This window comes from Equus caballus, chromosome 13, assembly GCF_041296265.1.
Source record: "Equus caballus isolate H_3958 breed thoroughbred chromosome 13, TB-T2T, whole genome shotgun sequence".
NCBI classification, from domain to species: domain Eukaryota; kingdom Metazoa; phylum Chordata; class Mammalia; order Perissodactyla; family Equidae; genus Equus; species Equus caballus.
Genome location: NC_091696.1, coordinates 9,470,462 through 9,486,768, shown reverse-complemented (window position 1 = coordinate 9,486,768; position 16,307 = coordinate 9,470,462). Strand labels below are relative to the sequence as shown.

The window sequence follows — 16,307 nt, the reverse complement described above, 5'->3', positions numbered from 1 at the left end:
TGGTTTTCCCAGTTCATGCTCTCACCAGAACAATATGAGAGATTCAGTTGCTTCATATCCTCACTAACGTAGGTATTGTGTGTCTTTTAATTTTAGCCTTTCTTCGAATATGTAGAGGTATTTCATTGTGGTTTTAATTTGCATTCTTTTTCTTACTAATTCAGTTGAGCACCTATTCATGTATTTCTTGTCATTTGAATTTCTTCTATTATGAAACGCCTATGAAAGTATCTTCTGTCTATTTTAAATTGGGTTGTCTGTCTTTTTCTTATTAATTGTCAGGAATTCTTTGTAGATTCTAGATACAAGTCCCTTCATTTTTTACATATGTTGCAACTATCTTCTCCAGCTCTGTGCTGTGTCTGCCTTTCACTCTAATAGCGTCTTTGATCAAAAGAAATTATTTTTTATTTTTAAATTTTATTTTATTATGATCTCACAATGTGAGATCTACCCACCTAACAATATTTGAAGCATATGGCACAGTATTATAGGTACAGTGTTCTATAGCAGATGTCTAGAACTTACTCATTTTGCTTACCTGAAATTTATGCCCTTACCCCTCTTCCCAGCCCCTGGAAAACACCATTCCATACTTTGATTCTATAAATATGACTATTTTAGATACTTCATATGAGTGGAATCATGTAGCATTTGTCTTTCTGTGACTAGCTTCTTTCACCAAGCATAATGTCCTCAAGGTTCATCCATGTTGTCTCATATTGCAGAAGTTCCTTCCTTTTTTTTTTCTTTCAGGAAGATTAGCCCTGAGCTAACTCCTGCTACCAGTCCTCCTCTTTTTGTTGAGGAAAATTGGCCCTGAGCTAACATCTGGGCCCATCTTCCTCTATTTTAAATGTGGGACACCTGCCACAGCCTGGCTTGACAAGTGTGTTTAGGTTCACACGTGGGATTGGAACCAGTGAACCCCATGCCGCCAAAGGAGAGCGCACGAACTTAACGGCTTTGCCACCGGGCCGGCCCCTTTTTCCTTTTTTTAAGGCAGAATGATATTCATTATATGTACATACCACATTTTTTAATCCATTTATCTGTTGACGGATATTTCCACATCTTGGCTATTGTGAATAGTGCTGTAATGATCATGGGAGTGGTAATATCTCTTCGAGATCCTGATTTCAATTCTTTCAGATAAATACCTAGAAGTGGGATTACTAGATCATATGGTAGTTCTGTTTTTAATTTTAGGAGGAACATCCATACTGTTTTCCATAATGACTACACCATTTTTCATTCCCACCAACAGTGTGCAAGGGTACCAATTTCCCCACATCCTTGCAGACACTTCTCTTTTGTTTTTTTGTTTTTCTTTTGATAATAGCCGTCCTGACAAGTATGAAGTGATATTGTGGTTTTGACTTGCATTTTCCTGATGATTAGTGACGTTGAGCATCTTTTCGTATACTTGTTGACCATTTGTATGTCTTCTTCGGAGAAATGTCTGTTCAAGTCCTTAGCGCATTTTCTATTTGGGTTATTAGTTTTATGTTGTTGTGGTTATTGAGTTGTTGGATTTTCTTATATATTTTACAGATTAAGCCCTTGTCAGATATATGGTTTGCAAATATTCTCTCCCATTCTTTAGGTTGCCTTTTCACTCTCTTGATTCTTTCTTTTGCTGTGCAGAAGCTCTTTGGTTTGCTGCAATCTGACTTGTCTATTTTTGTTTTTGTTGTCTATGCTTTTGGTGTCATATTCAGAAATATCATTGCTTAGACCAATGTCAGGAAGCTACATCCTTGTTTTCTTCCAGTAGTTTTATGATTTCAGGTCTTAAATTTAAGTCTTTAATCCATTTTGAGTTGATTGTGTATATGGTGTGAGATAAGGGTCCAATTTCATTCTTCAGCATGTGGATATCCAGTTTTCCCAACACCACTTGTTGAAGAGACTGTCCTTTCTCCATTTATGTGTTCTTCACACCTTTGTTGAAGATTAGTTGACTATGGATGTGTGGATTTATTTTTGGGCTCTCTATACTATTCCACTGGTCTATATGTCTGTTCTTATGTCAGCACCACACTGTTTTGATTACTGTAGCTTTGTAATATTTTTTGGAATCAGGAAGTGTGATACCTCCAGCTTTATTCTTCTTTCTCAAGACTGCTTTGACTATTTGGGGTCTTTTGTGGTTCCATAGGAATCTTAGGATTGTTTTTCTATTTCTGTAAAAAGTGCTATTGGGATTTTCATGAGGATTGCATTGAATCTGTAGACCACGTTGGGTAGTATGGACATTTTAACAACATTAATTCTTCCAATCTATAAACATGGGGTGTCTTTCCATTTACCCGTGTCTTCTTTAAATTCTTTCATCAATGTTTCATAATTTTCAATGTGCAAATCTTTCCTCTTTTGGGTTAAATTTACTCCTAAGTATTTCGTTTATTTATTTTTTGTTGCTTTTTGAATGGGATTGTTTTCTCAATTTCCTTTTCATGTAGTGCATTGTTTGTGTATAGAAATGACTGATTTTTGTATGTTGATTTTGTATCCTACAACTTTGCTGAATTTTTTTTTATTGGTTCTAACAGTTATTTTGTTGAGTTTTTGGAGTTTTCTACATATCTATATTATTAAGAGTTTAAATCATGAACGGATATTGAACTTTATCAAATGCTTTTACTATGTCTATTGAGATGATCATGTGGTTTTTTAATTGCATTCTGTTAATGTGAGGTATCACATTGATTTGTGTATGTTGAACCATCCTTGTATTCCAGGGATAAATCGTATTTTGTCATGGTGTGACATCCTTGTAATGTGCTGTTGAATTTTGTTTGCTAGGTTTTTTTTTTTTTTGGTGATGAAGATTGGCCCTGAGCTAACATAACATCCATTATTGATCTTCCTCTTTTTGCTCGAGAAAGATTGGCACTGAGCTAACATTTGTGCCAATATTCCTCCATTTTGTATGTGGATGCTGCCACAGCATGGCTTGATGAGTGGTGTGTAGGTCTCTGGCTGGGATCCAAACTGGCAAACCCCAGGCCACCAAAGTGGAGTGTGTGGACTTGACCACTACGCCACTGGCCCAGCCCCGGTTTGCTAGTATTTTGTTAAGGATTATTGCATCTATGTTTATCAGGAATATAGGCCTGTAGTTTTCTTTTTTGTGGTGTCTTTGTCTGGCCTTGGTATCAGGGTGGCGCTGGCCTTAGAAAATAAGTTTGAAAGTATTACCTCTTCTTCTAATTTTTGGAAGAGTTTATTTGAAGAGGATGGATATTCATTCTTTTTTGAATATTTGGAGGAATTCACCAGTGAAGCCTTTTGGTCCTGGGCTTTTCTTTGTTGGTATGTTTTTGATTATTGATTCAATCTCCCTATTTGTTATTGGTCTGTTCATGTTTTCTATTTCTTCTTGATTCGTTTTTGGTAGTTTGTATATTTCTAGGAATTTATCCATTTCTTCTAGGTTATCCAATTTGTTGGCATATAATTTTTCATAATTGTCCCTTATGATCCTTTTTTATTTTTGAGGTGTCCATTGTAATGTCTCCTCCTTCATTTCTGGTTTTATTTATTTGAGCCTTTTCTCTTTTTCTCTTAGTGTAGCTACGAGTTTGTTGATTCCGTTTATCTTGTCAAAAAACCATCTCTTAGTTTTGCTGATTTTTTTCCTATTCTCTATTTTTATTTACTTCAGCCCTAATCTTTATTATTTCCTTCTGCTAAATTTGGTCTTCATTTGTTCTTCTTTTTCTATTGCCTTGAGGTGTAAAGTTAGGTTGCTTATTTGAGATCTTTCTTCCTTTTTAATGTGGGCATTTATCAATATAAACTTCCCTCTTAGTACTGCCTTGCTGCATTCCGTAAGTTTTGGTACATTGTATTTTCATGTTTGTTTGTTTCAAGATATCTTCTAATTTCTCTTTTGATTTCTTCTTTGACTTCTTGGTTGTTCAAGTTTATGTAGTTTAACTTCCATATATTTGTGAATTCCCCAGTTTTCCTTCTGTTATTCACTTCTAGTTTCATATCATTGTAGTTAGCAAAGATACTTGGTATACCTTCAATTTTATTAAATTTGTTAAAACCCATTTTGTGGCCTAACACGTGATCAACCCAGGAGAACGTTCTGCATGCACTTGAGAAGCATGCATATTCTGCTGCTTTTGGGCAGAAAGTTCTGTATATCTCTGTTAGGTCCATTGGGTCTATAGTGTTTTTCAAGTCCTCTGTTTCCTTGTTGATCTTCTGTTCGCATATTCTACCCATTATTGCAAATGGCATATTGAAGTCCCCCACAATTATTGTATTGCTGTCTATTTCTCCCTTCAGATCTGTTAATATTTGCTTTATATATTTAGGTGCTTTGATATTGGGTGCATGTCTATTTATAATTGTTATATCTTCCTGGTGAGTTGACTCTTTTGTCATTATGTAATGTCCTTCTTTTTCTCTTGTGAGAGTGTTTGACTTCAAGTCCATTTTGTTTAATATAAGTATAGCCACGCCTGCTCTCTTGGTTACCATTTGCATGGAAGATCTTTTTCTATCCCTTTACTTTCAACCCATGTGTGTCCTTAAATCTAAAATGAGTTTCTTGTAAACAACATATAGTTGAGTCATTTCTTTTATCCCTTCAGCAACTCTGGCTTTTGATTGGGGAGTTTAATCAGTTTACATGTAAACCAGTTACTGATCAGTTAAGATTTCCTATTGCCGTTTTTTAAATTGTTTTCTATTAGTCTTGTAGTTCTTTGTCCATCTTTTCCTCTGTTGTTGTCTTCCTTTGTGTTTTGTTGAGTTTTTGTATTGATATTCCTTGATTTCTTTGTTTTTCTTTTGTGTAACTTCTATAGATATTTTTCTCATGGTTACCATGGAGATTACATAAAATATCTTATACTCATAACAGTTTCTTTTAAGCTGATAAGAACTTGAATTCAATCACATACAAAAACTCAACTTTTACTTCTCCCCCCAACGCACTTTATGTTCATGTCGTCATAATTTACATCTATTTCAATGCATATCTGTTAGCATATTTTTTAGTTACAGTTATTTTTAGTATTTTTGTATTTTAACTTTTATACTAGAATTAAAAGTGATTTAACCACCATCATGATAATGTTATATTCTTCTATATTTGTCTACATATTTACTTTCACCAATGAGTTTAATACTTTCTTATGCTATTGTGTTGCTGTTTCTTGTCCTTTCATTTCAACTGGAAGAACTCTCTTCAGCATTTCTTGTAGGGCGGATCTAACTGTGATGAACTCCCTCAGCTTCTGTTTGTCTTGGAAAAACTTCATGTTGCCTTCATTTTTGAAGGACAGTTTTTCTGGGTAGAGTATTCTTAGTTGGCAGGTTTTCCCTTTCAGCACATTGACTATATCATCTCACTCCCTTTTGGCCTGCAAGGTTTCTGCTGAGAAACCCACTGATAATCTTATGGGGCATACTTTGTACGTGACAAGTTGCTTTTCTCTTGCCATTTTCAAAATTTTCTCTTTTTCTTTGACATTAGATAATTTGATTATAATATATTGGTGTGAATTTCTTTGAATTCATGTTATTTAGGTTCTTTTGGGCTTCTTGGATCTGGAAGTCAATTTCCTTTCCCAGATTCAGAATTTTTCAGCTGTTATTTCTTTGAATAAGCCTTCTGAGACTTTCTCTCTCCCTTCTTCTTCTGGGACTCCCATAATGTGAATATTGGTCTGTGTGACAGTGTTCCATAAGTCTCTTAAGATTTCTTCACTCTTTTTCATTCATTTTCTTTTTTCTTTTCTGATTAAATAACTTTCAACGAACTGTCTTTAGTTTGCTAATCCTTTCTTCTGTTTGACCTAGCCTACTGTTGAATCCCTCTAGTGAATTTTTCAGTTCAGTTATTGTATTATTCAGTTCCATGATTTCTGTTTGGTACTTTTAAATATTTTCTATCTTTTTGTTGAAATTCTCACTTTGTTCATGCATTGTTCTCTTTACCTTGGTAAGTAACTTTATTATGGTTATTTTGAATTCTCTGTAAGTTATAAATCTCCATTTCATCAGAATCCATTTCTGGAGATTATCTTGTTCCTTTGTTTGAAACATATTTTCCTGTTTCTTCTTCTCCCTTGACTCTGTGTATTGGTGTCTGTGTATTAGACAAAGCAGCCACTTTTCCCAGTTGTCCTGGACTGGATTTGTACAGGAGAAGACTCACACCCATTCACCCAGAGTTTCTTGAGGCCCCTCAAAACTTTGTGCTATTCCAACCTGCCTACTTTCGTTGTAGCCCCCAGATATCTAGGGTATGCCAGGTCCCATCAGTCCCTTGGGACAAGGGAGACTGAAGCTAATGCTTCAAGCAACCCCCAGAAAAGCTGGATCATTTTATGCTCTGTCCAACTCTTTCCCACCCCTGGGAGAATCTAGGAGGTGGAGTTTTTGTCTGCTTAATCTGTGCTGAGCTGGGAGGAGGAGCTATGGTGACTACCAGCCTAAGCCAGTCTTTGTTCTTTCCCAGGCAGCTAGATTCTGCTGGTCTTATCAGCATTCCAAGACTGTCAAGATAGAAGCCAGTCTTCTGGGGAGCCTCATGGAAAGATTGGGGTTCTAGACAAGTAGACCAACTCTCTCTTTCCCTTAGTAGAAGCTGGGAGCTGGGGTTCTCTTCCTGATCACATGGCACTCTCCCAGGGGTAGGGATCCTGCCAAGAGAGTGTCCTGAATCTGCCTACAAGCATTGGCAAGTCTATTTTTGTGTTCTCCTGCAGTGGAGAAGCCTTTCAATTAATTTTTGTATTTCTCACAGAGGGAATTAGTCTGTGAATTGTTGCTGAATCTTTGTATTCATGGGAGGAAAGATGATCCAGGGCTTCCTACTCCACCATCATAAAGATGCTACTCCTGAAGGTTCTCTTTTTATTTCTATCTAGATAGGTTGTAGTTTTATTTTTATAATTCCACTTTTGTTTAAGAGAATTTAATTTGTTTTTATTATGAAGTATTTCACATGTACCAGAGAATATATATAAAATGTATATGACATATCAAGAATAATAAAACAAACATCCGGGGCTGGCCCCGTGGCCGAGTGGTTTAGTCCGCGCACTCCGCTGCTGGCGGCCCAGTGTTTCGTTGGTTCAAATCCTGGGCGTGGACATGGCACTGCTCATCAAACCACGCTGAGGCAGCATCCCACATGCCACAACTAGAAGGACCCACAACTAAGAATATACAACTATGTACCGGGGGGCTTGGGGAGAAAAAGGAAAAAATAAAATCTTAAAAAAAAAAAAATCCACATAACCTCCCACATCTAATAATTGTTTTTGTATTGAACTGATATTCTTGGTCTCTGTCTCTCAGATCTGTTCAAATTTGCTGTAACCAGAAGTCTAGGCCACTCTTGCTGTTCAGTTAAAATCTTCAGGACCCTTTGTGTGGTGGCAAAACTGCAAGTGACAGAAGGAAAAACAATCTTTTCTCCTGGGAACATGGGACATGTTCATTTGCACATTTTTGCCCTTTATCAAGGTGTAGACAGGAAGCCATTCTGACTTGTGATCTCTCAGTTTATTGTTCCCCTGATATTCTCCTAGCCCAGAGTGAGGGCTTGTGAACAGGCCACACCAGGACCAGATACCTTACTAGGTACACTTTCCCCCAAGACTACACTGGCCTGGAGTGCATTCCAAGGAACCATGCGGTACTGGATCAGATACTAGACTCTATAATGTTGATCCCTGCTCCTCTCCAGCCCAGAGATGAGCCAATCCTGTAAGTGTTTTCTCTTCCATCAATCAAAACAGAAACTGCAGCCACAAGCACACCTCCCATGTGATGCCATAGCCTAATGTGAAACAACTATCCCACGTAAAACTAAGAATGCTCTCAACCTCTCCAAATGAGACAAGCAAAAGTCCCATTCAGTTGTATATTCAGCTTCAAATCCAGGATTCCTCTTCATCAGGAATGGATGCATATCCTTATAATCCTGAAACTTTTATTTACATCATAAATTTAATCTCTACCAACACACCCACCATACAATGGTGGAGGGGGAATAAGTCACCACAATATAAACTCTAATTTAATTAAAGGAAAATCAATGTACACGGTCATGGGTTAAGAGCACAAAGTTCATTTGGTGGGCAAAGATAGCAAGAAGTCATGTTCTGGGTAGTGCAGTGAATTCTCTGGTCAGCCAAAGAGTTGCTTTGGTTTTGTCTTTTGGAAAGGGTGTCTTTTATCCATTGTTCTCCAGGGTCAAGCCTCAGGAGGGATGATTTGAGGTGAGTCCCCTTCTGGGGTTGCGTTTTTGCACCTTCCCTTCTGTTGATTTGGTTACTAGTATCTTAAATTGCCTTAGTCTATGAGTGATCACAGTCCTTGATTACTAGCTCTGGAGTTCTGTTATAAAACAGCTCCATTTCAGTCTCAGTAGCTGCCAGGCCATTCAGTTCCTCTGGACTTCATTAGTTGAGTAGTAATTGTATTAGCTTCCTATGGCTGCTGTGACAAATTTTCACAAACTTAGTGGCATAAATAACACAGTTTATTCTCTTACAGTTCTGGAGATCAGAAGTTATTAAAATGGGTCCACAAGGCTGCTTTCTTTCTGAAGGCTCCAAGGGACAGTCCCTTTCTCTGCCTTTTCCACCTCCAGAGGCAGCTTGTATCCTTTAGCTTATGGCGCCTTCCTCCATCTCCAAAACCAGCAGCACAGCCTCTTCAATTCTTTCTCACTTTGGCTCTGTTCCTCTCCTTCCATCATCACATCACCCTCTGTCTTCTGTAGTAAAATCTTCTTCCTCCCCCTTGTAAGGACATTTGTGATTAAATTGAGGGCTGCATAATCTAGGATAATCTGATAACCTCCCTATTTTAAGATCTTTAACTTACTCACTTCTGTGAAATCTGGTTTGCAATATAAGGTAACATATTCAACGGATCTGGAGATCAGGACGTGGACATCTTGGAGGGTTGTTATACCGTTTAACATAATCATGACTCTCAAGCTCACACTTCTAATTCTATTACAGATGGCCCCTGACTTACAATGGTTCAATTTACAATTTCTTTACTTTATGATGGGGCAAAAGCAAGATGCACTCAGTAGAAACTGTACTTTGAATTTTGAAGTTTGATCTTTTTCTGGCCTGGCAATATGTGGTGTGATCCTCTCTTGTGATGCTGGGCAATGGCATCAAGCTGCATTCCCAGTTAGCCACACGATCACGAGGGCAAACAACCCATACATTTACAACCATTCTGTACCCATCCAATCATTCTGTTTTTCACTTTCAGTACAGCAGAATTACATGAGATATTGCATACTTTATTATAAAATAGGCTTTGCATTAGATGATTTTGCCCAACTATAGGCTAATGTAAGTGTTCTGAGCGCGTTTAAGGTAGGCTAGGTTAAACTATTATGTCTGGTAGGTTAGGTGTATTAAATGCATTTTTCACTTAGCGATATTTTTAACTTGTGGTGAGCTTATCGGGACGTAACCAGGCCGAGTGCATAGACTCCCTCCCACATCCACCACCACAAGCACACAAAGCATGGGCTTTTTCTACTACTCTTCCTATTTGGATCCTTATATTCTCTGGTCTGTATCTGTGACTTTGTGTTTCTCAGAATATGAGACCAGAGACCTCTGGGCTCCAGGATGGGACTTCTTGTCATAGCAAACACCATGTCTTCCCAGAAAAGAATCTGCCATATCTCACTCCTTTTTCCAACCCACCTTTATGTCTGTGCTTTTCTACAGGTTTTCATTTTCCAGAGGTTTCTGTGGTTGAATTGCTTCTTCCTGCCAACTTAGCTCAATTAGAGAGGGAGCTCCCTAAGAGATGTTCTCATCTCCTTCTTCTATAACCCTCAGTAGCAGTGACTAAAGAGCTCACCCGCCCCTGAATCTTTATTGGAAATCTGGGATGGAGACTGTGGCGGTGAAGTTGTGGAGAGAAGGAAGAAGAAGAGGAAAGGGGACACTTACTCAGAATGCCAGGTTCTAGGAGGGAAGCAGGATTTGTGAGGGGTCCTCAAGCTAGAGATGTGAGGGTTGAGTGCAGGCCCGCACACATATCTGTGTGGGAGTATGTGGGAGGGAGGGAAGATGATAGTGGAAGGAATAAGCCTGAGATAAGGAGAGAGTTGAGCTAAACCAGAGATCTAACTTTACCTTCACATGAGATGCTCCTTTCAAATAAATATGGTGGTGACTCATACCCCAGGCCGATGAGTGACAGACAGCATGATGGTACAGGCAGAACAGGCCTCCTGGGTCCTACCTGGCAGAAGGGATTAGCCTTGGGGAATGGAAATCTCCTTCCCAGAAGAAAGTGAGGGAAACATAAACCACTGATAGATTTCTCTTTCTCTACCCACAGATCCTCTATTTCATCTTGTCCTTGCCTGACAGCACCATCCATCGGCCCCCAGGACCCCGTGCTGCCTCTAAATCTGCCTGCAAGCCCACAGAATATCCCTCCCACTTGTCCTTTCTCCCCCAGGAGCTCGCCAACCTGACCCATCTTCTGTACTGGCCTCCAACCCCAGGGGATGAAGGGGACATTTTGGCCTCCACCAGCCCCCAGACCTCCACCTACCGCCTGAGGGGTCCTGCCCAGGCTAGCTATGCCCTGGGAGGCTACCTGGAGGCCATCCTTGTGGCCAGAGACCACCGGGGCAGGCCCAAGACCCATGGTGGGGATCTGTTTCGGGCACAGCTGCTGGGTCCTGGCTTGAAGGCGGGGGTCCCTGGGGATGTCCAGGATCTGGAGAATGGCACATACCTGTTGTCTTTCCCTCTGCTCTGGGCTGGGCAGGCCCGTGTACAAGTGCGGCTGATCCACTCCAGTGAGGCAGTTGGGGTTCTACGAAGAATCTGGAGAGAGAAAAGGGCCACAGTTGATTTTAGAGGGTATTTCCGGGGACCCACAGGAGCTGAAGAGACTGTGATTTGTAATGTTGACCCCCAGTCAACTGGAGCGAAAGGGCCTACCTGCCAGTACAGGGATGTGGTTTCAAGTGAGCTCTGGTTCTGTGCTCAACCACCTACCCTGCCCTGCAACTCTTTGGTCGGACACTCAAGTGGGAGTTACCTGAAAGTGACTGTACCACATGATGAGGCCCTGCTGGCATGGTAAGAAACTCAGAATCCAGGATGTCTGCCCCAACCCTAAGCCACACCCTTCCTTCTAAATATTGTCCCTGTAACCCAATGCCCTTCCCTCAGTTTACATCACTCATTTACTTATACTCTCATTCAACACATGCTTATTGAACACCTGTTATATGACAGACATTTCCAGACTGACATATACTACATTATACCAGTCAGCCTATCAATTGATCTGAGGTTTAAAGGAAAAATATGAGTTATCCAGGGAAGATAAGAGATAAGGTATTCAAGACAGAGCAAACGACATCAGGGCAAAAGTGGCTTGAGTGTGTCATTCATTTATCTAAATTTCTATCTTCACTTAGATTTTCATCTGAACATTGCTTATTATTTTGTTAGATCTTCAATTATTTAAATAGATTTTAAAGATATTTGTCCATAACTTTTAATCATTCTCAATGTAAGAGCTGGTGTGAATACCTGGGTCTGCCATATTACTAGGAAAAGGAAGTCTCCATTCAATTTCATTTGTTTCTGCTGGTATCTTCTCAGAAATAGGTTCCTCCTATTTCTTTTAGGATTTCCTACCTTTTTCCAGTTTCATGATCCAGAACAATCAATCCATCTATTTCAGTCTTTCTTATATGGAGTAAAAATTGTTAAGACTATAAATTTCCTTCTGACTACAGCTTAAGCTGTATCCTACAATTTTTGTATGAGAGCTTTGTTTTCATTCAGTTTTACATGTTTCATCATTTCTACAGTGAATTCCTCCTTAACTCATGAATTATTCAGGAATTATTTTTAGTTTCTGAATAGAAAGTAGGGAGGTGGCTATCTTTGTATCTTTTTTTCTTAATTTATTTGCATTATGACAAGAAATATGGTTTCTATGATATTGATTCTTTGAAATTTGTTGAGAATTTATTTGTGATGCAGCAAATGCCTGATTTTTCCTTCATAGTCTATGTTTCCTTGAAAATAATTTGTATTTTCTATTCCTTCAGAATGGAATTCTGAACCTATTTGATTTAGCTTATTTTTTTTATCCCAAACATGTATATGTTCACTAATATTGTGTCTGCTTAATCTATTAGTTTCAGACATAAATGTATTATACTGTTTTTATAGATTTGACAGTTTATACATTTCAAGGCTATATTGTTTAGTACATTCAACTTTGTGATTGTGTTTTATGTTATTAGTAAATTATTCATTTTACTTTCTTGCTTTTTGTCTTATGTTCTAATTTTTACAATGAATATTGCTATTATAGCTTTCATTTGCTTAGTATTTTCTTGGTATACTTTTTTCATGTCTTTATATTTCAAAATTTCTTTGTGAAATAGTTTCAGGCAAGTCTCTTGACATGACATTGTGGCATTTGTTTAGACCTAGTTACATAAATCATGGAAGAGACTAGATCCATAAACATAACTAACTTTATCTAAACATAGTAGGTATTCAAACCAATGGGGTACATATTGGATAGTAAATAAAAAGAAAAGAATGTGATTAGATCTAAACCTCACAGTATATGCATAAAGATCAATGCCAGGGGGATTAAAAACCTAAATGTGAAAAAGCAAATCTTAAAACTCAAAGAAGATAATAGCAGGAAATATCTTTATGATTTTGGATTAAGAAAATGTTATTTTAGGTATAACAAAGGCACAACTCATAAAATAAAATATTCATAAATTGGGCAATATATAAATCAAAAATGTTTCCATTACAAAAAGTCCCATGAACATAGTTTAAGTCAAGATGTAGACTGGAAGGTGATATTTTTGACACAAATAATTGGTACAGGATTAGTACTTACAATAGATAAAGAAATCTTATAAGGAATACTATTCAGCCATAAAAAAAGAGAATGAAATCTTGCCATTTGCTGACCACATGGGTGGACATTGAGGACATTATGCTAAGTGAAATAAGTCAGACAGAAGAAGACAAACACCATGTCATCTCACTTACATGTGAAATTTAAAAAACAAGAACAAAAACCAAGATCACAGATAACACAGAGCAGATTGGGGGTTGCCAGAGGTGGAGGATCGGGGCTGGGTGAAATGATTGAAGATGGTCAAAAGGTTCAAACATCCAGTTATAAAATAAAGGTCATGGGAATGTAATGTACAGCATGGTGACAATAGTTAATAATACTGTATTGTATATTTGAAAGTTGCTAAGAGAACAGATCTTAAAAGTCTATCATTATAAGAAAAAAAGTTTAACTAAAAAAAGAACTCTTACAAAACAATAAAAAAATTATACAGCTAAATAGAAAAATGGGCAAAAGATATAAACAGGAAACCACAGTAGAAAAAATTTAAAAATATACTCAAACTCATGAGTAATCAGGGAAATTTAAATTAAAACCAAAATATGATATCCTTTAATAATTTTTATACTAACAAAACTTTGTTTTTTGCTGAGGAAGATTGGAGCTGGGCTAACATCTGTTTCCAATCTTCCTCTTTTTGCTTGAGGGAGATTGTCCCTGAGCTAACATCTGTGCCAATCTCCTTTTATTTTGTGTGTGGGGTGCTGCCACAGCATGGCCTGATAAGCAGTGTGTAGGTCCGTCTCCTGGAATTGAAAGTGTGAATGCCAGGCTGCTCCAGTGGAGCACGTGAACTTAACCACTATGCCACCAGGCTGGCCTCCCTCACAAAGCTTTTTCATCCAACAAAAACAAGTGTGATGAGGATATGTAGAAATGGAATATCTCATATACATCTGGTGAGCGTGTAAATAACAACTTTGGAGAGCAATTTAACAATACCTAGTAAAATTGAAGATTCATATAATCTACCATCCAAAGATTTGCTTTCTATGTAGAATTGTAGAGAAACTTTCTCAGATGAGACCCAGGGCACATGTGAAAGAATGTTCATTGCAGACATTGTCTGTAATAACAAAATATTAGAAACTATCTAAGTGACAATCAATAGGAGATGGATAAATGAATTATAGTGTATTGGAACAATGGAATCATATAGAAGTTAAAATGAATAAAGAGCACCTATGTCTTATAATTTTATAATTATAAATCTTGAAAGCATAAGGAGTCAAGTAACAGTACACACATATGATACCATTTATGTAAAGTTTTAAAAGTTGCAAACAATACTATTGAATATTTTAGACACATAAATATATATAAAATGTATAAGATGTGGATGAGAATCATGAATGCTTACGATAGTGACTACATCCTTGTGGGCAGCGGAAGGGAAAAGGCAGTAGTGTGGAAGGCGAATCTGTGGTAACTTTGATCTATTTCCTTTTTTTATTTAACTTTTTATTGTGAAATAATTGCAGACTCACAGGAAGCTGTGAAAATAGTATATAGAGTCTCGTGAACACTTTAGCCGGCTTCTGCCAATGATGACATCTCATATATGTTATACAACATGAAAACAGGAAAACTGACATTGGTAAAGGACTGTTAACTAGATTTCAGACCTTATTCAGTTTTTACCAGCTTTTACACGCATTTATTTGTGTGCGTGTGTGTGTAGTTCTTTGCAAATTTACCCCATGTATAGACTTGCGTAACCAACACCACAATCAAGATATAGAAATGTTTCATTCATGCTATCCCATTATAGTCATTCCCACACCCCCATTCCTGTCCCTGTCACCTGGCAACTACCAATCTGTTCTCCATCTCTATAGTTTTGTCACCTTAAGAATATTATATAAGTGGAATCATACAGTCTGTAACCATTTGAGATAGACTTTTTTCACTAAGCATAATGCCTTTGAGATCCATCCAAGTTATTGCATGTGTCAATAATCCATTCCTTTTTATTGCTGCCTGTTATTCCATTGCATAAGTTTGTTTAACCATTCACCCTTTGAAGGACATTTAGGTTGTTTCCGGGGTTTGACTATTATAAGTAAAGCTTCTATGAATATTCATATATGGGTTTTTACGTGAACATAAATTTTCATTTCTCTGGAATAAATGCCTGAGTGCGATTGCTGGGTTGTGCAACTGGTGGATGTTTAGTTTTATAAGAAACTGCCGAACTATTTTCCAGAGTGTTCGTACCATTTTACATTGCCACCAGCTATGCCTGAGAAGTCCAGTTTCTCTGTACCTCTGCAACATTTGGTGTTAACACTAGTTTTTATTTTAGCTATGGATTTCTTTCTTTCTAAAGAAAGATCTAATTCAAACGTGGCAAAATGTTAAAATATGATAGAGCTGGATGTTGAGTACACAATAAAATAACTTAAAATGTGCTTAGAAGGTAGGAGAAGAAGACAGATAACCATGGCAGATGTCTTTCAACAAGTTGTCCTATGAAGGAAAGGAACCTGATGGAGTTGTAGCTACAGGAAGAGGTAATGGAAGAGGGGCTTGATTTAGTGGAGTAGGTTGTGATTATGTTTATATTCTGGAAGGAAAGAACTCAAGGGAAGAAGTTAAAGATGGTGCAAAAAAGGAAAGTGGTGCCATCTAAAAGATACAGAAGGAGATAGCGTTAGGGTTCAGTGTCACCTCTTCTTGTGAACATGGTAAGGAGGAAGTAAGGATGGGTGTAGAAGTTGATATGTTTTCTGGTAAGGGAGTTAATATTGAGAGAGCTCCTCTGTAAATAAGGAGGTACTGTCCCCACCTCTCTTTCTCCTGCCCTTGGATGTGAAGAGAGAAAGATAAGGTGAGTGCCCAGTCTCAGCTTTGAGGAATGGCAGAGACATCTAAGTGGAAACACATGAAATGACTGCCCAATAGTATTTCCAGCGTCACCAGAACTGGAGCCCATCAATTCTTTTTCTTTCTTTCTTTCTTTGGTGAGGAAGATTGACCCTGAGCTAACATCTATTGCCAAACTTCCTCTTTTTGCTTGAGGAAGATTGTCACTGAGCTAACATCTGTGCCAATCTTCCTCTATTTTGTATATGGGATGCTACCACAGCATGGTTTGATGTGCAATGCGTAGGTCTGCACCCGGCATCCAAACATGTGAACTTCAGGCTGCCAAAGCAGAGTGCGTGAATTTAACCACTATGCCACCAGGCCAGCTGGCTTCAGCCCATCAATTCTAGAGACAGCAGTTCATACATTTGTGCAACAAATATTTATTGTTATTTAATAGCTATTTGTTTAATTACAGCCTAATCCTATGGTCTGAGTTTTTTGTTTCAATTGAAAACATTGTTTTAAATCTACTTCATTAAGTGTAATTT

The 16,307-nt window shown here is 37.9% G+C and overlaps 1 protein-coding gene across 6 annotated transcripts in view; it reads left to right on the top strand.

Annotated features, from left to right (window-relative positions):
- The window catches only part of LOC102148675 (NXPE family member 3), a 92,483-nt gene that overhangs the window by 59,595 nt on the left and 16,581 nt on the right, over positions 1-16,307 (top strand). For all 6 annotated transcript variants that reach the window (XM_014729875.3, XM_070230806.1, XM_005598618.4 and 3 more), the window contains exon 4: positions 10,366-11,120. In XM_014729875.3, coding sequence (XP_014585361.1) covers positions 10,366-11,120 — 755 coding nt within the window. The remainder of the gene's footprint in view (positions 1-10,365; positions 11,121-16,307) is intronic.